At 41.4% G+C, this 15,671-nt stretch overlaps 1 protein-coding gene across 2 annotated transcripts in view; it reads left to right on the plus strand.

Annotated features, from left to right (window-relative positions):
- LEF1 (lymphoid enhancer binding factor 1) overlaps positions 1 to 15,671 on the plus strand; it is a 116,815-nt gene that overhangs the window by 79,192 nt on the left and 21,952 nt on the right. For both annotated transcript variants that reach the window (XM_044269839.1, XM_044269921.1), the window contains exons 7-8: positions 301 to 463; positions 7,803 to 7,910. In XM_044269839.1, the coding sequence (XP_044125774.1) occupies positions 301 to 463; positions 7,803 to 7,910 (271 nt within the window). The remainder of the gene's footprint in view (positions 1 to 300; positions 464 to 7,802; positions 7,911 to 15,671) is intronic.

Genomic DNA, 15,671 nt, shown 5'->3' on the forward strand with positions numbered 1-15,671 from the left:
TGCCTGATATTCAAAACGGTGAAAATATGGCACTTTAAATCGTATGAGTGTCATCGGGTTTCCATATGCAATGTTGTGTTAAATTACAGCAATTATAATAAATTATGTAGAGTTTTAGAAAATATGTGTACACAAACTGGGTGCCTCAAGGCCTCAGAAAGATAGTTTACAAGATGAGAGTGATGGAGAAAAGATTGTGTCATGTAATTAGTTGCAAGCATATATGAACCCATTAATTATATGTCTTCATTTGCTCTTTTGTGTGGTTTTAATCACAAGGTGTCCTTCTTTTCCATTTAGGAAATCTCATCATGAACAGAGAAAAGAACAGGAGCCAAAAAGACCTCATATAAAGAAACCGCTGAACGCTTTTATGTTGTATATGAAAGAGATGAGAGCGAACGTTGTAGCAGAGTGTACGCTTAAAGAAAGTGCTGCCATCAATCAGATCCTCGGCAGAAGGGTGAGCTTTGGGGGCTTCTTCCTTTTCCTTTCTGCTAACCTGTACTCTACGCCACAGAACCCTGATTTCTGCCCCCGTGTCATTCGGACGCTCGCTAATGATTTTGCTGTTGCTTGGCAACCTGTGAGTACGGGGTAAATGAGGAAGTGAACGGTCAGCGCTCGATTCGCCTCTGCCTTGTTCTACGTCCCCGAAGAATAATTTATAATGTACCAAAAACAAAACTGCTTTGTACTCTTTCCAACAAGATATCCTGAGTGCTTCCCGTCTTGGTAATGTTTGGGCATTCCACTCACATCATGCTTGCAGCATTGAGTCCTAGCTCTCCTTCAGAAGGAAGAAAACTGTCCCTCAGTGCCATTTACATGGCTGCCCGGTATGTCTTTGTAGCAATCCAGAAGTAGTTTTGCAATTTAAAGGGGTTTTCTGATTTATTCCCCACCACATGTCCTACATTGCTAACAATTAGTGACTTGTATATTGATTCACAGGGACCATGTCACATGGTTCTAGGGTGTCAAAGTTTCTCCAAAAGTGATAACGCTAAGTTATGAGTCACAACGTCATTATTGGTGTGGCATCATCATGCACGTGACTGCAGCTATGACATGGTGGCCTCTTGTAAACAAAGACTGGTGGGACTGCCATGGTAGAGGTGCCCGATTGACAAGGCATAGTATTGCTTTCTTGTTTTTAAAGCACATAGTGATATTTTTGATCTTTTTATGGTAAACCAGATAACCCTTTTAACCTAAATATTAGCAAACCAGAGTCACCTAAAAACATATAGGTTGGTGACCAGATCTTTTTTGGTCAGTTGGACCTCAGCAGGTTGACACCAGCAGGTTGACATTGATTGACGCTTGTTTAGCTCTATTTACATGGAGCAATCTCTTTGGTTCTGTGTGTCCCCAAATGATCAGTATGATTGTCATGAAATGGGTTTCCTTGGAGGAGCCACAGATTGTCACAGAGGTACTAATATTATGAATCACCTGGGTCTTTTAAATGACTGTTTTACACAAACTTCACATTACGCTACTAGCATATTATATGGTGTCTAAAATTGCCCACAACCCAGCGTACTTTCATTTTCTTTACAGAATTTAGCATATAAACCTCATTCACTTCCCAGAAACGAATTATTTCTGCTGTGGATTTCCTGTGACTCACACACTTCCAGGAAAGCTATCACCCTATCTGCTTGTCATTTTAGAGTCTAATTTCAGCATGTCTATCCTCAGGTTTACTACTATAAAACCTTCACAATGTTTATTGGAATTATGAAAAAAATATGTCTTACATTTATTGAATTCATGAGCAGTCTGTAAAATAGCCTTAAGCAGGACAGATGTTAAAAAATACAGGATGTGGAGAAGCCTGTGTATCAACCGGGGAATATGTGACTTCAGTGACTATATAGAGTGGCCCAAAACTGAAGCTAAGATAGTTATAGGTAATGTGGCAGACTGTAAACACTGTGTACCACAGTACCACAATGAGTGTAGTGTATAAGGAGAGACTTTCCTATTGTTTAGGTTCTTTAAAGAGCAGATGCCACTACACATATGAATTTTAACATGGATAAACAATAGGCACCACCTGTACCCAATACAGGTCAGACTGGCCACCAGAGGATCCTCCAATGCGTCCCAGGCTCTGAAACCATTGTGGACCAATCACCTGGCACTAGGCTCTGTTTCTTTGATTCAAAAACTATTAAACTTTATTCCTAATATAAAGATTGAGCCTCAAGAATAATTTCCTCTGGTGGGCCCAAGGAACCCAAACATGAAACTAAGTATATGTTCAAATGCTAGAATGCTTCTTATGTGTTACTAACCTCTTAATAGCGAATGGCTGCACATACTCATTACCAGTTGGAACCAAGAAAGCTTGAATTCTGTTTCTTTTCCACCTGGTTTCCCCTTTTTTTTGTTTAGGTGAAGCTGAGCTTCACTAATCAGACATGTTCTCCATGAGCGATTTATTTTATAGTTTGAACGTTCCTATAATAAACTGCAGAGTTTTGTTTCAGTTGCATGCCTCATTCTATCAAATTTCAAGTCCCCAGGGCACCACAAAGTGGATGACTGTAGCTCCTGGAACTGTGGTTTCTCTTGGCCTGTCATGTATGTGTTCATTGATCTGACTCTGACCCCCTGACCTACAGGGCTTTAAGGTAGAGAACATTGGTTAGAAAGTTCATTGAGTATCCTTTGATGCGTCAACTTTTTGTCCTAATTTGTCCTTTACAGCCTTACTATAGGCACACCAGTATCTATACATACAGGGTTTCACAGCTACTATAGTTTTAGTGATAGTATGTACATAGCTAACAACTATTTAAAGTGAAGGTTTCTCAGAACTTCACTGAGGATTGGCGACCTAGAGCTATGGCACGGACTTTAGAACCCAACTCAGTAGTTAGGCTCTGGTGATGTGAACCTCAGGACCCAGCATTTCCTATGCTGATTATCACTGTGGGCATATACAGGGTTTAGAATATTAGTGATTGGTCCATCATTATAACAGTTTTTTATGCCTGTTGATGGGTGACCCTTTCAGAAAGTTCTGCATCTAGCTGATGTCAACCAGGAGTATAACCAGTGTCTATAATTAACAAGAGCCAAAAGTTGAGCTCAAGTCTGGCAAACACATAGAGGCTTGTCTACAAAGTATTGAGCACTAAATAGACAAACAAATTCGTAAGAACCATGTTCATTTAGGTTCTTCTATCAAAAGGAACACAAATATATATATATATATATATATATATATGAAAACGGACAGCACATCCAATAGAAAAATTCAAAATTTATTCGACCACAGTGGCACAGTGAGGCGACGTTTCGGCTCAAAACACAGAGCCTTTCTCAAGCATATATATACAGGTCCTTCTCAAAAAATTAGCATATTGTGATAAAGTTCATTATTTTCTGGAATGTACTGATAAACATTAGACTTTCATTTATTTTAGATTCATTACACACCAACTGAAGTAGTTCAAGCCTTTTATTGTTTTAATATTGATGATTTTGTCATACAGCTTATGAAAACCCAAATTTCCTATCTCAAAAAATTAGCATATTTCATCCGACCAATAAAAGAAGAGTGTTTTTAATACAAAAAAAGTCAACCTTCAAATAATTATGTTCAGTTATGCACTCAATACTTGGTCGGGAATCCTTTTGCAGAAATGACTGCTTCAATGCGGCGTGGCATGGAGGCAATCAGCCTGTGGCACTGCTGAGGTGTTATGGAGGCCCAGGATGCTTCGATAGCGGCCTTAAGCTCATCCAGAGTGTTGGGTCTTGCGTCTCTCAACTTTCTCTTCCCAATATCCCACAGATTCTCTATGGGGTTCAGGTCAGGAGAGTTGGCAGGCCAATTGAGCACAGTAGTACCATGGTCAGTAAACCATTTACCAGTGGTTTTGGCACTGTGAGCAAGTGCCAGGTCGTGCTGAAAAATGAAATCTTCATCTCCATAAAGCTTTTCAGCAGATGGAAGCATGAAGTGCTCCAAAATCTCCTGATAGCTAGCTGCATTGACCCTGCCCTTGATAAAACACAGTGGACCAACACCAGCAGCTGACATGGCACCCCAGACCATCACTGACTGTGGGTACTTGACACTGGACATCAGGCATTTTGGCATTTCCCTCTCCCCAGTCTTCCTCCAGACTCTGGCACCTTGATTTCCGAATGACATGCAACAGTCCAGTGCTGCTTCTCTGTAGCCCAGGTCAGGCGCTTCTGCCGCTGTTTCTGGTTCAAAAGTGGCTTGACCTGGGGAATGCGGCACCTGTAGCCCATTTCCTGCACACGCCTGTACACGGTGGCTCTGGATGTTTCTACTCCAGACTCAGTCCACTGCTTCCGCAGGTCCCCCAAGGTCTGGAAACGGTCCTTCACCACAATCTTCCTCAGGGTCCGGTCACCTCTTCTCGTTGTGCAGCGTTTTCTGCCACATTTTTTCCTTCCCACAGACTTCCCACTGAGGTGCCTTGATACAGCACTCTGGGAACAGCCTATTTGTTCAGAAATTTCTTTCTGTGTCTTACCCTCTTGCTTGAGGGTGTCAATGATGGCCTTCTAGACAGCAGTCAGGTCGGCAGTCTTACCCATGATTGCGGTTTTGAGTAATGAACCAGGCTGGGAGTTTTTAAAAGCCTCAGGAATCTTTTGCAGGTGTTTAGAGTTAATTAGTTGATTCAGATGATTAGGTTAATAGCTCGTTTAAAGAACCTTTTCATGATATGCTAATTTTATGAGATAGGAATTTGGGGTTTTCATGAGCTGTATGCCAAAATCATCAATATTAAAACAATAAAAGGCTTGAACTACTTCAGTTGGTGTGTAATGAATCTAAAATATATGAAAGTCTAATGTTTATCAGTACATTACAGAAAATAATGAACTTTATCACAATATGCTAATTTTTTGAGAAGGACCTGTATATAGAGAGAGAGAGAGAGAGAGTGCGTGCCCCTTATTTATTGAGCATTTGAATAAAGGTATAAAAGTGATCAAGGTGGTAGACTTTTAATGTTTCTAATCTTAGTTCAGATTCCTAGTCTTTAATAATAATAATAACTGCAGTCAGTCACTACTCCATCTTGAAATACATGATAACCGTGAATAATAGAATTTATTCAACTGCACAATAAATGAGGACTCCAGTTAATAGTTAACGCAAAAGTCACGGCAGAGATTTTCGTACCAGCATGCCATAGCGGCTGTTGTGAGAGATAAAATATTGTTCTGTGTATAGGGGAATCATGTGATTTTTACAATTCCTGATGTCATATAAAAGTCATCATAGCATGCAGATCACTAGAAAATAGAACAATAATTTCAGTCTCTTAATAGTTAAAAAACATTGACTGATTGTAGTCATTTCTCAGGCCGACATAAATACGGTATCCAGCATGAAGTATGTTGTTATAGCAGATCAATAGTGAGTTAGATCCACACCAGATGTTGAGGAAGTGCTAATACAGGTATTAAACGTCAGTATGTAATTAATAGTGGTGGAGGCATTGCGAGAGCTAATTAGGTGTCTTTTACAGAGTGGGAGTAAGGCATTAATGACTAGGCGCCACTAGAGATCCTCTAGACCTGGGGCCGTTCTAGCACAAACCGTGTTATTCTGTCGGCTACAAGCTCGAATAAGCTTTTATGGCATCAGACTCTTGCAGCGCATTTTACCTTGGCCTAATTATAAGCACATTTCTCCCTGGTTATTGATCCCCGGTTCCCGATACTTATATTTCTACATATTTAAATCCATGTTGACTGGGGTATAAGCAACTATCTAATCTCCATGCCTAAGGCTATCAGGCCCTTCTCTTTAAAAACATGTACAGCCCAAATAGCATTTTCCTGCCAACATAACGCCTATTCTCATCCAAGGCACATATGTCAGTGTGGCAGCTGGAAAGCCGACCATAAAAGGGGATTATGGTGACACCATTTGAAGGATTTAAATTGATTTTGTGGCAAATTAGACTGTGTTAAATCAAAAAACAGGTATACACATTTCGGTGTCAACCTCCTTTTTTACTATTGCTGAACCAGTGTTTTTTTTAACTGCGCGATGCATTTTAATGGGCTAAGGGAGCAGAAACAACATAAAATGGCAAATTTCACACCAGTTTAGGCCATGTTCCCAAATTTGCAATGCTTAGGTTCCTGCCATATAGGATTTAGCTGTGAAATGTTAATCGGTTCTTAATACTTCTACTGTTTTTATGGAATCCTAATTCTGTTCTTTATCTTTGATTATATACCACTAATATTTGGGATTTCTGGTGAATTCATTCATAACCAGAATTAATTGCTATGTCTCAGACCTCTACACCCACCATTCGGGGGGCCCAGTTGTTAAAGGGAATCTGTCATCTGGTTTGAGTATATTTAGCTGTCACCATTGGCATGTACAATAAACTACCTTATTTCCTGCAGTGGTCTTCTTTCTTCTCTTCATGGTTTAATTCTGGTAAAAAAGCTTTTTGTGATATGCAAATGAACCTCGAAGGTGACCAAAGGGGCGTTATTCTTCATCTCTTGAGCCCAGTAACGCCTCCCTGCAGTGCCCATCCTGCCTTAATTTCGAGCCCAAGCACGCCTACTCATTATGAAATATTGTCCCACAGCCGAGGTGAGCGGCGCGACCCCCTTTGCTACGTCAACTAATACATTCAAGCTACACCCCTGGCTTCTTTCTTTCGGCCGCCGGAAATCTCGCGCAGGCGCAGTACCGCCGACTGCCTGTGCCTGTACGATCAAATAGTTCCTGAGGGCAACAGCTTCAAAAGTATCACTGGGCTCGGCGGTACTGCGCCTGAGCGGGATTTCCGGCGGCCGAAAAAAAGAAGCCACGGGTGTAGCTTGAATGTATAAGTTTACCTAGCGGAGGGGGCGGCGCTGTTCACCTTGGCTGTGGGATGATATTTCATAATGAGTAGGCGTGCTTGGGCTCGAAATTAAGGCGGGCTGGGCACTGCAGGGGGGCATTACTGGGCTCAAGAGATGACGCATAACGCCCCTCTGGCACCTTGGAGGTTCATTTGCATAACAGAATTAAACCATGAAGAGAAGAAAGAAGACCACTGCAGGGAATAAGGTAGTTGTACAAGGCAATGGTGACAGCTTAATATGCTCAAACCAGATGACAGATTTCCTTTAATGGTCATTGCTCACCACCACGATTCCGATAGGGAAATTAGAGATAGTGGGTGTCATTTACTAAAGACCAGTGTTTCATACGCCAGTCTTAGTAAAAACGCTGCTGTCGGAGGATACAAAAGATGTATAAAGAAAGTAATAGATTTGTTGCACCTTCTGCGGTCCGTACAGCAGAACAGACTCCTACTCCAGCCAGGAGCTATATAGATTTCTGGTGCAATGTGCGCCCGATTTCTGCTGCCTCCCAACTTAACTCCTCCCACCCCCACCCGACCCTAGGGTGGCATGAAACTGGCATTTGCTCCTAAATTTAGACACAGTGGCATTTAAAAAGTTTTAAACCTGCTGTTTTCAACTTTTTCTATGCTAGAAAGCTGGCATAGGGGCATAGGACATAAGATATATGTATAAATATTGTTTTCAGCTTGCACACCATTCATTTTAATTGCATGCTGTATCGTGTCACATGCACTATGGTGACACCGTGATATTCCTGCCTGATCGTATTGGCTTGTAAGAAATGTACTGAATTACATTTTTGTTGTGTACTAATATACTATTTGGTTTTGTGCATAGTAGGAAGTGAAGCTGTTTCTTTACATTACATATGATGTGCGATTATTAAAGATGGATTCCCCTTCTTGCAGTGGCACGCTTTGTCTCGTGAAGAACAGGCCAAATACTATGAGTTAGCCCGAAAAGAAAGGCAGCTACACATGCAGCTCTATCCAGGCTGGTCTGCAAGGGACAACTATGTGAGTCATTTCCATTGCCTTTTATTAAGAATGATTGCCTAAACAACTGATCTATCACAGCCAGGCAAGCAATTCATAAAACCTTATGAAATGTTATTTCGTCTGTATTTCTGTATTGTCAGCTGGAACTTGTAACCCCAGCCAAAAAGTGAAAACCAGACTGTGCTCCTGAATCTGTATGTTCAAGTAACTGTGTGCGGTGAGTCTCTTGTCAGCCCAACTCTAAGCACTCCAGACGTATCTTGCGCCTTTACTTTCTGGGACACAATTGTTTCTGACAACTACTATTGTTTGCCATGTAATCATTTTTGAAGATGCTTTTTTGTCAGCCAGTAACCCAGAAGATCCCTTTCTAATATCGCCCTGGAAGTAACATTCCACATTCAGTTCCTATCAAATTCTTTCTGTATTGAATCTATACATGATTGGCCACCATGTAATGCAATGTGATGACCAATGGCCACCATGTATGTTACAGTATATGTCATGAGTTTAAAAATGGCACCAGCTCAGGAGCTGAGGTCGCAACATTATGGCTGTGACACCTGTGGGCAGTATCCACAACTGGAGGTAATGCTGATGACTTACACTTAAGGGGTTGTTCGGGTTCAGGGCTGAACCTTGGTGTACTCTGTTCTTTATTTATAGGCTACATAGTAGTGGAGCATAGTTGCACTTTCTTGCTCCGATGCTCCTCCTTGTTGCGTTGCACCAGCACATGATAAATGACATTTATCATGTAGAGAAAGTTAATACAAGGCACTTACTAATGTATTGTGATTGTTCATATTGCTTCCTTTGCTGGCTGGATTCATTTTTCCATCACATTATGCACTTCTTGTTTCCATGGTTACAACCACCCTGCAATCCAGCAGCGGTGGCTGTGCTTGCACACTATAGGAAAACGCACAGGTTTATGCGCGCTCCTATGGTCCCAGCCACCAAAGAGGTCAGAGCTTTTTTCTATAGTGTGCAAGCACGGCCACCGATGCTGGTTTGCAGGGTGGTTGTAACCATGGAAACAAGAAGTGCATAATGTGATGGAAAAATTAGTCTAGCCAGCAAAGGAAGCAATATGGATAATAACAGTACATTAGTAAGTGCCTGGTATTAACTTTCTCTACGTGATACATGCCACTTGCTGAAGTGAGACAACCCCTTTAAGGGGTTATTAAGAAAAAGTGATGTGCAGTTGTATATTGTGAGACTCACATGTCCCAAGGAACAGAGAAGTTACCAACTAGTGATGAGCGGCAGGGGCAATTTTCGAATTCGCAATATTTCGCGAATATTTGGTAGAATATTCAGCATATATTTGCGAATTCGAGATTATTTTCTTGATCGCAAAAAATCGGCAATGTAATATTCGCGTAATGCGTGCGAAATAAAGGCGTGGGTCACTATAGCTAAATTTTTCAAGCTGCTAGAAGTTTTCTGAGACTGGAGAAAATGGTTGGCACGGCAGAACATTACAATAGCTTTATATGCAGATAGAGTGCTCCAATATATTTGCGTTTGCGAAATCGGCACTAATGATGCAAATATTTTGGCTCAATACGTATTTTTGTGAACTTGTGACATCACAGCACTATGTATGTATGTATGTAGCATGTATGTATAGACAGCAGAACCTATCAGCTATACTATATCACTATCTAACCCAGGGGCGGACATACCGCCTGTGCAGCTGGTTCAGCTGCACAGGGGCCCAGTGCCAGCAAAGGCGTTTATTTTTTTATCTTATAATATTTTTCATTGCCTACCTCTGCCAACAGGGTAACCTGGGCACCTTGGTGTGGAGGTCGGGAGGGGGCAGAGTTTTTTTTTTTTTTTTTTTGTGTGGCGGCCTAATTAGCACTTACTGCGTATCTGCTGCCCGTTTGTGTCTACACTCCATAGCTGAAGGACCTTCGATGACATCATAGTCATGTGATCTTTTCAGCAGTGGAAGTGGAGGTAGGACCTGTGATGAGGTCACCGTCATGTGACCAGTGCAGAAAGAGGCAGCGCTCAGCAGTGGAGACCTGTGATGCCATGGAATGAATGTAAGTGCAAGAGAAATGCTGGGAGATGTGGTTCTCCCCATTATAACTCCTCCCTGCTTAGTGGGAGAGAAATATGGTATTTAACTGGGACTGTATGTTAGAGGCGCTGAAAGAAGGGGTGTCAGTTGCATAGGACTGTATGTTATAGAAGACTATAAGAAATATATGTTTTTTACATGGGACTGTATGTTATAGAAGATTGGAGGGAGATGACTGGTGTTATTTCCATGGGACTGGATATTTTAAAAGACTGGAGGGTAAGAATTGTTGTTATTTATATGGGACTATGTGTTGGAGGGGGGTGAAGGAGAGGATTTAAGTTATTTACATGGGACTGTATGTTATAGAGAACTGTAAAGAGGAGAAGTTATTTACATGGGACTGTAGGGAGAGGACTGTTGTTATTTACATGGGACTGCGTGGTATAGAAAACTGAAGGGAGAGCAGTGAATTTATTTACACGGGACTGCATGGTATAGAAGACTGTAAGGAAGATATGTTTTTTACATGGGACTGTATCATATAGAAGACTGGTGGGAGGCGACTGGTGTTATTTACATGGGACTGCATGGTATAGAAGACTGGAGGGAGAGGACGGGCATTATAATTTATGGGGGCACTACGGAGATGATTATAACTCCGGGGGGTACGGCAGGAGGTATTATAATTACAGGGGGCACTGCAGGGAACATTATAAATACTATGGGCAGTGGTGGAGGGCATTACTACTACTGAGGACTCTATAGAAGTGCCTTATAGATTATAAGAGGTGCCCTATAGGGACACACTATTACTATTAGTACTGAGGGCACTGTAGGGAGCCTTATTACCACTGGGGATACTATTTGGGGGTGGCTTCCGACTGGCAGTGAGCCCGGTGATGTCACTGGCACTAATGCAAACCACCCCTCCACTCGACTTCTCTAGTCCAGTGGAAGCTTACTATACTGGCACTAATGGACATGCTTTAGCGCTGCCTTAGCCTGTAAAATGGCTAGGGCAGCGCTAAAGCCACCCATCAGTGCCGGTCTGTGTTGGGCCCATGTTCATATATGCCTGCATTGTTGAGGAAGAAAATGAATATTCAAATATATGCAAATGATCCTCTAGGAGCAACGGGGGAGTTACCATTACACCTAGAGGCTCTGCTGTCTCTGCAACTGCCGTAAACTGTCTACTTTGACAGGGCCTGGCAGTGAAAATGTCATCCCACCGGGCGATGTTAAAGTGCAGAGGGCGCTGCAGTTACAGAGAGAGCGGAGCCTCTAGGTGTAATGGTAACGCCCCTGTTTGTATATAATAAAACATAATTTTTCTCAGCAATGCAGGCACATAAGAACATGGTACCAACACAGATGCCGTCAGCTGCCAAGCGCACACGTAACAGGTCAGTCCTTTAATTGTCCAAGTGTATGAGGGAGTCCTGAGGGATAGCTGAAGGCCTAGGGAGCATATTACCATCAGCTATGGACTTCATTGGTGGGAGAAAGCTGGCACTAAAGTGCCTAGGGCAACATCAAATCTAAATATGGACCTGGCTCCATAGCAGTAGCAGGATGTAGTGTCACACATTGCTCTGCTGGTCTGTGTAGGAGGAGGAGCGGTGCAGCCGGGAATCTGCTGTGCTCCTCCTCCTACACAGACCAGCAGAGCAATGTGAGACACTACATCCTGCTACTGCTGTGGAGCGCCAGCGGCTGAACTGTGATCATGAGGAACCAGGTGAGTATATTTTTTTAACTTCCTGTGAAGTGGGCACATATCTGACCATTACTACTGTGAGGGGGTACATATCTGGACATAATTACTATGTACTGGCACAAAGGGGAAATAATTACTATGTGGGGGCATTAAGGGTACTGGGTGTGTTATGCTTTGGGCAGAGTTAGAGGCGTGACCTAGTATAAAAAGAATATATATATATATATATATACATATTGTAAACATATTCACAAGATGTTTTTTATTTGCACATATATGTTTATATTTGTATGTATGGTTTGGGGGGGGGGGGGTGGCAGGTACATCCTTTGCACAGGGGCCCTTTGCTGCCTGTGTCCGCCCCTGCCCTACACTGACTATCTCCCACTAACTATCTGTATTATACATATAAGCTAACTAACCAACTATCTAACGTAGTGTGGAAAGCACAGAGCAAAGCAATGACACTGCTGTCTCTCTCATAAATGCAAAAAAATACAGAAAATGGCTGCTGGGCAGGTTCTTTTATAGTAAGGGGTAGGCAACTTTCCTATTGGTTGCTAAGCTCAGACAAAGACATTGCAGCCTTCTCATTGGCCCACAAGCAAGAAGGGAGGTTACTGATGAAAAAAAAAAAATAGAATATCCGAAATTACGAATATATATCATTATATTCTAAATATTCGAAGTGCCGATATTCGCGATTAATATTCGCTATTCGAATATTCCCGCCCAACACTATTACCAACTGGTATAAAAAACAAGCAAAAACACGAAATGGAGAATAGCATTATTATATGTAATACAGAATAGGCATAAGGCTGAGCAAACAGGAGGGAAAACCAACTACAAAAAAAGAGGTGGTCACTTCACGTTGCCTAATATTACTAGTAAACTACTATAAAAAAACAAAAAAGGCAATACACAAAGTTGACTTCAAATAAGAGCCTTGGAGGGTGCAAAAATATATTTAGAACATCATTTCCTCCCAAAAAGAGACATAATGTTAACAAAAAGGCAATGTAGATGATAAATCATATACCCTTAATATAAGCTAATCAGGGGCCTCACAAGGTGAGAAAACTGTTCCTAATATCATCTGCCCAAATGGCGATTCGGCAAATCTACAAGACTTGATCAATGTATGAATCAACTGAGTGAAGTTCCGTATCTCTCAATCTAAGGCTGGGTTCACATCTGCGTTCTGATCTCTGGCAGTCTGTTCCAGTGGAATACTGCTGCACACCGCCGAATCCCTATTCACTATAATTATTTATTTAGTTTATGCACTTATATAGCGCTACTATATTCCGCAGCGCTTAACAGACATTAGCATCCAACTGTCCCCAGTGGGGCTCACAATCTAAGGTCCCTATCAGTATGTCTTCGGAGTGTGGGAGGAAATCAGAGTACCCGGAGGAAACCCACGCAACATGGGGAGAACATACAAACTCCATGCAGATGTTGTCCTTGGTTGGAATCGAACCTAGGACACCAGTGCTATCCACTGAGCCACCGTGCTCATATATGCCAGCCTTTTGGCCAGACAAAAAATGCTGCATGTAGTATTTTTTTGTCCGGCCAAAAGCTGGCATATATACTGGATATAGTGAACAGTGTCTGTTCCTCCGCTGGGACAGACTGCCAGAGTTCAAAATGCACATGTGAACCCAGCCTAAGTGGTAAAAATAGCTTGTTAGCATAAAGCAGCAAGGTTAGGGCTTGACATAAGGGGTAGAGCTGAGGTGTGAGTTTCCAGGGGGACACGTGCTCAGGCATCAAAGTAATGAACTAGTGTATCTTATTTCTATGTTTGGTAACGTTAAACCAAAAAGGAGCAATGTGAGGACACTCCCACCAGATGTGAGCAAGGGTGCTGACCCCAAAACCACATCTCCAGCAGAAACTGGAAGGAACCATGTGTACTTTATGAAGAAGATCTGGGGTTCTATACCACCATGACACAAGCTTTTAAGAACTCTCCTAAATTCTGATGCAATTAGAAAACCCTTGAAAATTCGATAGGACTGTGGAAGTGTCATCTTTTGAGATGATTATTTAATTTCCTGCTCTACATGGGTTTATCTGTGGCAAATGTTAATAATAGACCCTTTTATAATTTTGATCCTAAAGCTTAGAAGCCAGGTTAGAGAGAATTAAAAGGTTCTCAAACAAAGAAATTGTCCTGAAGTGTGCTTACACAGTCATGAACCTCAAGGAAAACCTGAACTGTTTTTGGTCAAATGTCTGGAAATACAGATGCTGTCAGTCACCATTGTTTGTCACTGAGTGAGACAACCCTTGATTGACATGTGTACCTTTAGTTGATTTGCTCCCAGCTTTGCCATGTTCTTTTCTGTCATTACTATGTAACATTAACCTGTGAAGTCATTGTAATCAAACAGCTTGTTCTCTAGTTTCTAAAATGTCTTTCTTTTTGTTTTATACTCTGGGTTTTAAGTGTGCATGATATGTGCATACTGCTCGTCAAAATGAATCACATGCCATGGCATTCTGCAGCTCTTACAGACACTAGCAAACTTCTTTATACAAAAGTGGTAGTCAACAATGCCTAGTTAGAGGTGGCTTTGTTCACTAGTGATGGCTATATTCTCCAATATACTTGCTCAGGGTTGTGAAAGAGAGGTTTCGCCACTCTTCTTTCCAGACTAGTATACTACTGATCCTGTAAATTAATCATTATGAATGACCCAAAAACAATATTGTAAACAACTATAATTAAAGACTAGCGATTAAGACTATGGGGGGGGGGGGGGGGCATTTATTATGTGACTTTCACCAGTTTTCTGGGGGGGACCTTAGTAGAAGGGGATGAGACCTCCTGTGGCCTGATATAGTTATGATAATTTATGCCAGAAACTGGCATAGATTTGTTATTCTAACACATAGGTTGACAGAATATACACCAAATTAATACATTTGGTGCATTTTACTCCAGCGCACTTCTTATTAAAGCTATTGTATAAAGCCCCCTCATATGTACTAGTGAAAATGGTCAAATAATTATGTATATATGTATAGCAGATGTGCCTGTGTTATTCCATGAAATATATCGGGTTTTAAAAATGGCTTCTGTTATCTAATAGCCAGATTATCCTTAAAAATGTAAAACTGACAATGTTTTTGGTGTAATTTGGTATAATAATTTATATACAGAATGCTGAATCTCATCTGGAACTATTGTACATGAAATGGTCCAGACAGTTACATATTTATTCCACATATACATGTAAAGTATTTAAGCTGTACAAGTGGTGGACAAATGGTGGATGGCAATAAAGGTGTCTTAGAGTTTGGGTGAGGGAGGAAGGAGTGAATAATATCAGGGTATCAGGTTGCTGAGACCAGGGTTTGTAACAGCTGAGGAACTTGGCTAGTCTCCAAGCAATTCATTAACCCCATCAGAAAAAAGGAGGCACCAAGCTATAGCTGGACTTTTTTTGAATGGTTGTCTTTCTGTAAGAGAACAGTTCACTTGGTAAAGATAAATTTATGAGCATTAGCGTCAAAATGGTCCAACATTTCAGGTATAGTCAACGTGGATGTAGAGCCTTTGTTCAGACAAGTAGTTTTATCTTTTCTCAAGGGAGCCTATTTGGCTGACAAAAGTAACATCATTGGCAGAAGCGTCTCTTGTTGGCTGCCTTCCACCCCGTCCCTGTGATCATTCTTAGTACAATTGCAGCTTTTCAGTAGAACTGGGATTATTTCTGGCCACAGAATAAGGCAACAGAATACACACTTCTGTAGATCAGAGTTGTATGACTGGACATTTCTAGTAGTGGGCAAGAGTTCCAGCTGTATTTCCAGACCAACAGAGCATCCACGTCCTGCATCCTCTTATGTACTATTCTCAAGTGGAGTGGAAGAACAGAGAACTAAATGATCATTACTGTCTATTCTAGATTACGTCTAAATTGTAAATGCTAATATATGCATAATAAGAAATGCTAAACTATTGTTATAATTGTTGTGGCCAATTATAAGGTTCATG

This window comes from Bufo gargarizans, chromosome 1 (assembly GCF_014858855.1).
Source record: "Bufo gargarizans isolate SCDJY-AF-19 chromosome 1, ASM1485885v1, whole genome shotgun sequence".
NCBI classification, from domain to species: Eukaryota; Metazoa; Chordata; class Amphibia; order Anura; family Bufonidae; genus Bufo; species Bufo gargarizans.